Source organism: Aspergillus tanneri, assembly GCF_003426965.1.
Source record: "Aspergillus tanneri strain NIH1004 chromosome Unknown AapTan_3_pilon_pilon_pilon, whole genome shotgun sequence".
Taxonomy (NCBI): Eukaryota; Fungi; Ascomycota; class Eurotiomycetes; order Eurotiales; family Aspergillaceae; genus Aspergillus; species Aspergillus tanneri.
Genome location: NW_022984630.1, coordinates 4,675,785 through 4,687,346, shown reverse-complemented (window position 1 = coordinate 4,687,346; position 11,562 = coordinate 4,675,785). Strand labels below are relative to the sequence as shown.

Genomic DNA, 11,562 nt, shown 5'->3' with positions numbered 1-11,562 from the left:
GGCACGTGTTTGCCCCGGCACGTGTTTGCCCCGGCACGTGTTTACCCCGGCACGTGTTTACCGCGGTGCGTGTTTCCCCGGCACGTGTTTACCCCGGTGCGTGTTTCCCCGGTGCGTGTTTGCCCCGGCACATGTTTACCCCGGCACGTGTTTGCCCCGGCACGTGTTTACCCCGGCACGTGTTTACCCCGGTGCGTGTTTCCCCGGCACGTGTTTACCCCGGTGCGTGTTTCCCCGGTGCGTGTTTGCCCCGGTGCGTGTTTGCGCCGGCACGTGTTTACCCTGGTATATGTTTGCCCCGGCACGTGTTTCCTCCGGTGCGTGTTTGCCCCAGTGCGTGTTTACCCCGGTACATACCTATTCTTGGTGTGCCCTCTCCCCGGACTATATCTCCCCTGGTATATATATTCCCTTGCTACATATACTCTATATATACTTAAAACACTGCGTGTGTACATCCCCTAGTATATATACTTTGTATTTGTTTACTTTAATATATGCGTCCCCTGGTACATGCCTCCCCGGTGCGTGTTTACCCTGGTACGTGCCTTCCCCTGGTGCGTACCTCCCCTGGTATATGTCTCCCCGGTGCGTACCTCTCCTTGGTATATATTTCCCCCGGTACATATATTAACTGCTATATGCCTTCCCCTGGTCCATGCCTCCCTATAATATATGCCTTTCCCCAGTCCGTACCTCCCCTCGGTACGTGCCTCCCACTATTATATATCTCTTTCCCGGTGCGTACTTCCCCGGTGCGTGCCTTCCCCTAGTGTGTATCCTTTCCCGGTACATATATCTCCCCCGGTGTGTTCTCCCCGGTGCGTTCTCCCCCCAGTGTTCCCCCCCCGGTGCGTACCTCCCGCTGGTATATACTTTTACCCCGGTGTAAACTTTTACCCCGGTGTATACTTTACCCCGGTGTGTGTGTTTACTGGTGCGTACCTTCCCCTAGTACATCCCTTCCCCTAGTACATCCCTTCCCCGGTGCGTACCTCCCCCGGTGTGTATCTCCCCCGGCATGTGGCTCCCCCTGGTGTATATCTCCCCCCCGGTATATACCTCCTGCGGTATATACCTCCCCTGGTGTATATATTCCCTTGCTACTTATACTCTGCATATGCTTAAAACACTGCCTGTGTATATCCCCTAGTATATATACTTTGCGTTTGTTTACTTTAATATATGTCCCCTGGTATATATTTACCCCTGGTGCATGTTTACCCCGGTGAGTCTTTGCCCTGGTAAGTCTTTACCCCGGTGTGTATCTCCCCTGGTACATGTCTCCCCTAGTGCGTGTTTACCCCGGTGCGTGTTTGCCCTGGTGCGTGTTTACCCCGGTAAGTCTTTGCCCCGGTGCGTACCTCCCCCTGGTACATGCCTCCCCCGGTGCGTGCTTCCCCCGGTGCGTACCTCCCCCGGTGCGTATCTCCCCCGGTGCGTATCTCCCCCGGTGCGTACCTCCCCCGGTGCGTACCCCCCCGGTGCGTACCTCCCCCGGTGCGTACCTCCCCCGGTGCGTACCTTCCCCTCGGTGTGTACCTCCCCTCGGTGCGTACCTTCCCCGGTGCGTGTGCCTCCCCCCTGGCATATACCTCCCCGGTACATGGCTCCCCCCTGGTGCGTAACTCCCCCCGGTGCGTACCTCCCCCCGGTGTATATCTCCCCCGGGTACATACCTCCCTCGGTGCGTGTGTCCACTGGTATATGCCTCTCCCCTGGTACATGCCTTCCCCCAGTGCGTACCTCCCCCTGGTATATGCCTCCACTCGGTGCGTACCTCCCACCGGTGCGTGTTTGCCCCGGTGCGTGTTTACCCCCGGTGTGTACCTCCCCCCTGGTACATGCCTTCCCCGGTACGTATCTCCCCTGGTACATACTTCCCCGGTGCGTGTTTACCCCGGTAAGTCTTTGCCCCGGTGCGTACCTCCCCCCTGGTACATGCCTCCCCCGGTGCGTGTTTACCCCGGTGCATGCTTCCCCGGTGCGTGTTTACCCTGGTATGTGTTTACCCCGGTGCATGTTTACACCAGTATATACCTACCCTTGGTGTGTCCCTCTCCCCGGACTGTATCTCCCCCGGTGCATACCTCCCCTAGTGTGTACCTCCCCCGGTGCGTACCTCCCCGGTGCGTATCTCCTACTAGTATATATTTATTCTTAATACACATTTCACCCCCGGTACACGTGTTAACTGCTATATGCCTTCCCCAGTGCGTACCTCCCCTTAGTTCATACCTTTCCCTGGTGCGTATCTCCCCTGGTGTGTATTTTTTTCCCGGTATATATATCCCCCGGTGTGTCCTTCCCCCCAGTGTATTCTCCCCCAGTGTGTACCTCCCCCGGTGCATACTTTTACCCTGGTGCAAACTTCACCCTGGTGTATACTTTACCCCGGTGCGTGTATTAACTAGTACATACCTTTTCCTAGTATATGCCTTCCTCCGGTGCATACCTCCCCCTCGTGTATACCTCCCCCCCCGGTGCGTGTTCACCCCGGTGCGTGTTTACCCCGGTGCGTACCTCCCCGGGTATATGCCTTGCCCTGGTATTCGCCTCCCCCGGTGCGTACCTCCCTCTGGTGTGTATCTCTCCCCGGCACGTGGCTTCCCCTGGTGTATGCCTCCCCTGGTGTATACCTCCTCCGGTGTGTGCCTCCCCCGGGTGTGTATTACCCCTGGTGTGTGTATTTCCTTGCTATATATACTCTGCATATGCTAAAAACACTGCCTGTGTATATTCCCTGGTATATATAGTTTGCGTTTATTTACTTTAATATATGCGTCACCCGGTACATGTTTACCCCGGTGCGTACCTCCCCTGGTATATACCTCCCCCTAGTGCGTACCTCCCCCGGTGTATCTATCTTCCCCGGCACGTGGCTCCCTCTGGTGTATGTCTCCCCGGTGTATACCTCCTCCGGTATGTGCCTCTCCCGGGTGTGTATTACCCCCCGTGTGTGTATTTCCTTGCTATATATACTCTGTATATGCTTAAAACACTGCCTGTGTATATTCCCTGGTATATATAGTTTGCGTTTATTCACTTTAATATATGCGTCACCCGGTACATGTTTACCCCGGTTTATGTTTACCCCGGTGCGTGTTTGCCCCGGTGCGTGTTTGCCCTGGTGTGTACCTCCCCTGGTACATGCCTCCCCCGGTGCGTGTTTACCCCGGTGCGTGTTTGCCCCGGTGCGTACCTCCCCCGGTGCGTACCTCCCCCGGTGCGTACCTCCCCCGGTGCGTACCTCCCCCCGGTGCGTACCTCCCCGGTGCGTATCTCCCCCAGTGTGTACCTCGCGCTGGTGTATACTTTACCCCGGTGCGTTTTACCCCGGTGCGTACCTCCCCCTGGTACATGCCTCCCCCGGTGCGTGTTTGCCCCGGTGCGTCTTTACCCCGGTGCGTACCTCCCCTGGTATATGCCTCCCCGGTGCGTGTTTGCCCCGGTGCGTCTTTACCCCGGTGCGTGTTTACCCTGGTATGTGTTTACCCCGGTGTATACCTCCCCCAGTATATATCCTTTCCTGGTACATATATCCCCCCGGTGCGTCCTCCCCCCCCGGTGCGTATCTCCCCCAGTGTATATTCTTTTTCCCGATACATGTGTCCCCCCGGTGCGTCCTCCCCCCTGGTATATAGCTCCTGCTAGTGTGTATCTCCCCAGTTCGTGTGTTTACTAGTATATACCTACCCCTGGTACATGCCTCCCCTTGGTGCATGCCTGCCCCGGTGCGTATCTCCCCGGTGTGTGTATCTGCCCCTGGTATGTATTTCCCCGGCACATGGCTCCCCCTGGTATATGCCTCCCCCTGGTACGTGGCTCCCCCTGGTGCGCACCTCCCCGGTGTGTGTGTGTGTCTCTCCCCGGTGTGTATATCTCCCCCTGTGTATATACCTCCCCTTAGTATATATCTCCCCCCGGTGCATACCTGCCCCTGGTGCGTACCTCCCCTGGTATATATTTTTTCCCGGTATATATATCCCCCGGTGCGTGTTTACCCTGGTGCGTGTTTATCCCGGTACGTGTTTACCTTTGGTACATGCTTTCCCCGGTGCGTACCTCCCCTGGTATATATACCTCCCCCGGTGCGTACCTCCCCCACCGGTGTATACCTCTCCTTGGTACGTATTTCACCCCCGGTACACGTGTTAACTGCTATATGCCTTCCCCTAGTGCGTACCTCCCCCGGGTATATGCCTTGCCCTGGTATACACCTCCCCCCGGTGCGTACCTCCCCTGGTACATGCCTTCCCCGGTGTGTACCTTCCCTCGGTGCATATCTCCCCTGTTGTGTGTGTGTACCCTAGTATATATATATTCCCTGGCATATATAATTTTAGTATATATATCCCCTGTCCCCTAGTACATGCGTCCCCTGGTATATATATCCCTGGTGTATATACTTAGCATGTGCTCCCTTTTACTTTATACACCTCCCTGCGTGTATATATTTTTACGTGTGCTTTTTCTAATACATGCCTTTTTTATACTTTATACCTTCCTCTAGTATATATTTTTTTTACTACTATATACCTCCCCCAGCGCATACCTTCCCCAGTGCGTACCTCCCCCGGTGCGTATTTTTCCTGGTATATATCTCCCCGGGTGCATACCTGCCCCTGGTATGTACCTCCCCCCCGGTGCGTGTGCCTCCCCCGGTGCGTGTGCCTCCCCTGGTATATATCTCCCCCGTACATGGCTCCCCCTGGTACGTAACTCCCCCGGTGCGTACCTCCCCTGGTACGTGGCTCCCGCTGGTGCGTATCTCTCTGCGGTGACTATGTTCCCCTAATACATATTTACACTAGTACATGCCTCCCCCGTGTGTACATACCTCCCCCGGTGTGTATACCTCCCCCGGTGTGCATACCCCCCGGTGTGTATACATCCCCTTGGTGTGTTACCTCCCCACAGTGTGTGTACCTCCTCCTAGTATACATATCTCCCCCGCTGCATATCTACCCCCCCAGTGTATATCTCCCCGGGTATATACCCCCTCGGTGCGTGTGTTTACTAGTATATACCTCTCCCTGGTATATGCCTTCCACCGGTGCGTACCTCCCCCTGGTATATGCCTCCCCCGGTGCGTACCTTCCACCAGTGCGTGTTTACCCTGGTGCGTCTTTGCCCTGGTGTGTGTTTACCCCGGTGCGCCTTTGCCCTAGTACATGCCTTCCCCCGGTGTGTACCTCCCCGGTGCGTACCTCCCCCTGACATACCTCCCCCGGTGCGTACCTCCCCCGGTGCGTACCTCCCCCTGGTCCGTGCCTTCTCCCGGTGCATGCCTTCTCCCGGTGCATACCTCCACCTAGTATATATACTTTGCGTTTGTTTACTTTAATATATGCGTCCCCTGATATATATTTGCCCCGGTGCGTGTTTACCCCCGGTGCGTGTTTGCCCTGGTGTGTGTTTACCCCGGTGTGTTTTTGCCCCGGTACGTACCTCCCCTGGTACATGCCTCCCCCATTGCATGTTTGCCCCGGTGCGTGTTTGCCCTGGTGCGTCTTTGCCCCGGTGCGTGTTTCCCCGGTGCGTGTTTACCCCGGTACATGCCTTCCCCGGTGCGTACCTCCCCCGGTGCGTACCTCCCCCCCGGTGCGTGCCTCCTCCTGGTGCATGCCTTCTCCCGGTGCGTACCTCCCCTAGTATATATCCTTTTACGGTACATGCCTCGCGGTGCGTACCTCCCCTAGTATGTATCCTTTCCTGGTATATTTATCCCCCCAGTGCGTCCTTCCCCGGTGCGTACCTTCTCTTGGTTCCCTGGTATATACCTCTGCCTAGTACGTGTGTCCACCGCTGTTTATATCCCTATATTATATATGCTCTGCATGTGCTCCTATATTATATACACTTATTAGTCTAAATAACAATTATAAATATATTACTGTTCTTGCTACACTGTATACTAACTAGTTATACCACAAACCCCGTGGATCCCTCCAATTCTTTGCAGATCTGCCATAGCCAGCAAAATAATGCGAATAACTGGCTGTGCTGGCCTTTGGCTCCCTCCGTGGCCTGCCCCAAAACTGCAACACTTGCATGGTGTTGTTTGCGTCCACCCCGTGCTGCTGCAACCGGCGCTGCCATAGTGGCTGGATCTGCTCCTCCCACGGGCCGTACAGTATTACAGCTGTCATGGGGACCAATATATCCTTATATACACACTCGGTTTGTGTTGGATGGCCATCTAGTACCTCCCATCGTCGACAGATCGTCTGCGGCATATAACAGCGGTAACAAGCGGTATATCTAGCGAATGGAATCTTATACTGGCGAACTAGATTAACCCATGCCTTGGCTTTGTCGCTTTTGGGCCCACGACAAAAGTATAACTCGTGTTCGTTCCGTTCCCGTCCTGCAATGGTGCAAATATAGCACTTTTTCTGCCATGGTGCTATCTCGTTTTCAATAGTTTCCTCGTCCAACCACTGCCGTGCATCTTGCACCTGGTGTTGAATACGGGCGCTGCATGGCGCTGGTCTTGCACCCGTTGGCGCTGGCGTTCGGCGATACTAACCGTGGGCGTGGGATTGGGGGCGATATTTTGCGTGCTCTGTGGTATAACATGCGATATTACTTGAGTTTCAAATGATTCTGTACTGTCATGGGATTGGGACCGGCGTGTGGGATTTGGCGCGATATTCTGCGTGCTCTGTGGTATAATATGCGATAATGGAAATAATTCGCCACTACCATGGGAATGGGGACTGCCCGTAGCGCTAATCTCGCGTGGTGGGCTTGTCGTGCTGGCGAGATCGTCCATGCGGGTGTCCGGGGAATATCTGTCCGGGGACATGCAAACCGACTCCTGCGCGAGCCAATCGGCGTCACAGCCGTCACAGAGTGCCTCGGTGGAATCAATATCCTGACAGTATCGGCGCGTATAGCCATTCACTGTTTCGTCCATGTACGCGTCCAATACAAACCGTCGACATCCCACCCCGGGCGCCACCCCGAGGTACTCGTCCACCAACTCGCGATCCGCCACGGCCTCTGGCGTCTCCGGCGTGGGCTCGTCCCAGCCCTCGGGCTGGATAATAATCGCCTCGCTGCGCTGGCTATCCCGTCCGGCTCGCCCACTTTCCTGCCCGTACTCCAACAACGACCGCGGTGTTCCAATATGGATAATACTGCGAATATCGGGGATATCCACACCCATGCCCAATGCACTGGTGGCGGTAATTACTCGCGCCTCGCCCCGGGTAAATCGCTGTAATATAGATGGCTTGTCAACCTGCTTGCTGTAGTACGCCTCGCACGCTAACTCGCGTGCAATCTCCACTACCTGACGGACCACATGGCCGTATACCACCACCTTGCCATCCTTGGCGCGCTGGATTCGCTCGCGGATAAACGCGAGCACCGGCTCGCTGGTAAACCACTGCATGGAACGCCGACCCAGCTCGGGCCGCCACACGCGATACGCCACGTTGGGACGGCTTGTCCGGTCCCGAAATATATGGACTTGCTCGCGGGAATACTCCATGCGCCGGAATAACTTCGCCTCCAACCGCGGCGGCAACGTGGCAGTTAATAACACCATCTGGGTTCGCGCGTGGTTCAACCGCCCCAGCTGTCGCAACTCGGGTCGGAAATCCGTTTGGTCGTTTAATATCACATGGCATTCGTCGATCACGATCCGGTCTAACCGGCGTGTTTGCTGCAACCGGTTAATAAACGTTTGAAAATCCTCCTGCACCGCGGATTCCGGTGTGACCAGTACAATTGTCGCTTCGTCCGGTGGCCGTCGACTATCCCATTCAATGCAGGATATACCCAACTCGCGACAGCGCCGCACCATATCGTTCCGCAATGATATTAATGGCACGACCACAATGGTAGTAGTACCACTGGGCTCGGCGAATGCAGGTAACATAAACAACATGCTTTTTCCCTCCGGTGCGCATAATGGCGACCACCGGGCTCTTGCCGTCCTGAATGGCGCGCAACGCCGGTGCTTGGACGCCCCGGAACTGGATATCCTCTTGCCCGGTCATGTGCTGCAACGTGGTGCGCATATCTGCGATATTTAACCGGTGACGTCGGACCACTCGGCCCTCCTCGGCTTCGTCCTCCCATGGTGATCTCTTGCGCTTCCCCAACGGGCTGGGCTCCGCGGCGGATGCAAACCCCAAAACCGGTGCCAATCGGTGCTGGAGAGTCGAAACATTGCACGGCGATGTGCCGTGGTCCCGGGCTGCTCCATAATACCACGGCCGTACACTCCACCCGCCAATTGGGATGAATGCGCCGCCTGCAAGTCTGCAATATGGCCTAACCACTGCTCCTCGTCCATACCCTCCTCGGTGTCGGCGTTTAACACAGCCTGCGCCAAGTCTCTCTCCTCCTGCATGTTGCTGGCAAACGCGGCAGTGGGTCGCAAAAATCGTCGGCTAATCCCAATGGCGATATCCCGATACCACTGGATATTAATGGCTTCTTTTAACCGGGTCTTGGTTTCGCGCTTTAACACCTCCCGGAACCGCTCGGACGTCCATTTGCGCCGGGTTCCGGGGTCGGGGCCCCATAAAACGCATCTTCGCGGATCTGCGCTGCGTGCGTGCCCTGCGCTGTGGTGCCCTGCGCTGCGTGCGTGCCCTGCGCTGTGGTGCCCTGCGCTGCGTGCGTGCCCTGCGCTGCGTGCGTGCCCCTGCGATGTGTACGTGCCCTGCGTTGCGTGCGTGCCCTGCGTTGCGTCCATGCCCTGTGCCGTGGTGCCCTGCGCTGCGTACGTGCCCTGCGATGTGTACGTGCCCTGCGTTGCGTGAGCGCCCTGCACCGTGGTGCCCTGCGCTGTGGTGGTGCTTTGCGCTGTGGTGGTGCTTTGCGCTGTGGTGGTGCCCTGTACTGCGCGTATTCCCTGCGTGCCCTGCGTTGCGTTCGTGCCCTGCGCTGTGGTGGTGCCCTGCACTGCGTGCGTTCCCTGCGTTGCGTGCATGCCCTGCGCCGTGGTGCCCTGCGTCTGCTTCGCATGCCATGCGCTTAGTTGCTGCACAAATGGTAATACCAACCATAAATACCACACAATTAATTCACCCACCTCCCGTGGCACAAATCGATGAATGATCTTTATATCGTTACTCGCGTAAAACCCCTTGTGGTACGCCGTCACCAACGCCACCATCCCGTCCTCGATATAGATATTGCGCTGTCGATTCGCCACGGTATTCACATGTTGAATACTTAATAACTCGGGTGCGCGAGCCGGCTGGCCGGATACCACGTGAACAAGCACTGCTAATTTCTCCTTAAATCGCGCCACGCGCTCCAGATACTGCGCCACCTTCGGCATGTGCAGCCGTCGGGCTTGGCGCCGGACGGTAAACTCCTTCTGCACGGCCGGCTCGGCCCGCAACCGGCCGATCATCCACTTGGGCCCCACCGGCCATTGCGTGCGCTGATCCCGCAAAAATTCCATCCCACCGTGGCCTGCGTGGGGTCGTCGTAGATCGCGTGCCATGGAATACTGGGAATGTCTTCCCGCGCTGTCACGCACAGTATGTCGCACAATATCTGGCGTGTGGCCCCGACCAATCCATGGACAAATCCGCGGAAATCGCCCATGGTAAATGTGATATGCTTGTATCCGAGCTCGTCGCCATGGTTCCATGTAATGTGCCCGGGCGCCGTGGTATTATAATGGATCTTTAACCCGTACGTGCGCCAATCCTGCAACGTTTGTATTGGACTGTGGGTGCCACGCACCATAAACCGCTGCACCATCCACTCCACGTGCTCCTGGAATGTTTTCCCGCGATTCTGCCGGCGGATATTCACTATCGGTTGGGGATTACTGCTGGTAATGGGCGATGTGGGGGCGATGATGGGATGCCTTGCTCTGGTTGACTGTAATATCCCTCGTCCGAATAAATATCCTCCAGCTCGTCGTCGGCGCTGGCGAGCACCCACTGCGCGCAGTTACTCTTCTTCTGCCACACCGCGATAATCTCCTCGGGATTCGGATCCAACCAAAGCGCTTTCTGGACAATTATAAAGCGCGCCACCTTGATCACACGCGATAAGATCGGGGATAACTCTCCGGGCCCCGCCATCTGTCCCGGCCCCATCCCAACACGGCCATGGCACATACAAGCACGCTCTCGTACTCATGGCTACGCTGCTTTTGGTTTAGCAACTCGATGCAAAACTCCAAACACGCGCCTTCGATCGGGGTCATGCGCCACGCTGCGTCGTCGTCCTGCGGCTCGCCGGGAATATCCCGGTGGGTAGTGGCGAGGTGCCATAACTGCCGCCATTTCTTGCGCTGCCGTGCTGTCATCCCGTACGGGGACTCGTCCATCCGTGTGGCGCCTGGGTGCGCGCGATAAACGCTAGGATTTGCTGCCATGGCTGCATATGCTTAACCACGCTCTCGGTATCCATATACGCCTGCAACGGTCGATATGGTGTTTGACCCTTTTCAGATCGGATGGCTTCAATGCAGATTGCCTGGCCGCTGTGCTGGACCACGCGCTGGCTCTTGCGCACGACCTGCTCCATGGCGGCCCAAATGTGGCGCACGCCCTGCTCCACGGGATCTGTGGGCTCTTCCTCGGGCGGCGCCACGCTGTCGGTTAGATCCTTTGGTGCGATTCCTTCTAAATACTCGGACCACCGGGTCATGCGCAGCCATGGGTTGGCGTCGGTAATATCAGATGCCTGAATTGTACTCGGCGTGGACTGCGCCTCCTTCCACGCGTTCTCTAGCTCCTGGACAGCAACCTGGATATCATCTGTGGGGATCGCCGGTTCGTCGTTCTCATTTGGATTGCGGATGTGAATATAATGCGATCCTTTGCGCGATGGGAATATCTGCTGGCATGTCACAGATATAAAGGATCGCTGCAGCTCAGCATCTGCACGCACGCGCTCGTCACGGCTTACTCGACCACCATGCGGATACTGGGACCATCCATGGGTGGTGCGCCAGTGCTTTCGCATATTCTCAATTGTTCTTCCTATGTACTGACAGCCCGGGGAATCCCGCCGACATAATAAACCATCAGGTTGTACGGGTATTCCAACCAACGCCTGGTCCAACTGATGGGGAAAATTAACCTGATCGGGGAATGCGCAATATCCTCCCATTGCATTACCTTCTCGCTAATCTGGACAGCATCGGCGTGTGGGATTTGATGGGCGCGATTTTTAAATGGCGGAGAACCTCGGGGGCCACACCCATGCTGGCATTGCTTGCAAATAATAACAGGTAACATATCAAGCTTCTCGAATATCTGGTGCTCCATGGCCGAAATTAAATTGTTTATTTAAACGCGATCGTATAACTGCAGTTGGGTGTGTTTACCTCTTTCCTAAATAATCCTGCAACCTGGCAAGTTTGGTGGTTATGTAATAACGGCTCGGTCGGCTGTGATACCCCAACAAAATAATTAAGTCGAATAATAAACATCGACCACCACCACAGTATTATATAACGGAATTTCAAGCTCCCATTTTGCCAAGTTACTTTTATAGGTGTCCTGCATCTACTATAAAAATTTAAGCTATGGTGGATTATGGGTTGTCGAGCTACCCTACGTTTATAAT

General features: G+C 55.9%; 2 protein-coding genes across 2 annotated transcripts; one reads left to right on the top strand and one right to left on the bottom strand.

The window, feature by feature from the left end:
* Window positions 1–1,280: 1,280 nt before the first annotated feature.
* Window positions 1,281–1,628, top strand: ATNIH1004_005312 (uncharacterized protein; the record flags this gene model as incomplete). The annotated part of the gene is made up of 1 exon (XM_033569966.1): window positions 1,281–1,628. The coding sequence occupies one exon, from the start codon at window positions 1,281–1,283 to the stop codon at window positions 1,626–1,628; it is 348 nt and encodes a 115-aa protein (XP_033428772.1).
* Window positions 1,629–6,409: 4,781 nt separating this feature from the next.
* On the bottom strand, window positions 6,410–10,956 carry ATNIH1004_005311 (uncharacterized protein; the record flags this gene model as incomplete). The annotated part of the gene is made up of 9 exons (XM_033569965.1): window positions 6,410–7,675; window positions 7,932–8,269; window positions 8,314–8,552; window positions 8,766–9,004; window positions 9,056–9,500; window positions 9,524–9,753; window positions 9,810–10,019; window positions 10,106–10,279; window positions 10,384–10,956. The coding sequence occupies 9 exons, from the start codon at window positions 10,954–10,956 to the stop codon at window positions 6,410–6,412; spliced, it is 3,714 nt and encodes a 1,237-aa protein (XP_033428771.1).
* Window positions 10,957–11,562: the final 606 nt, after the last annotated feature.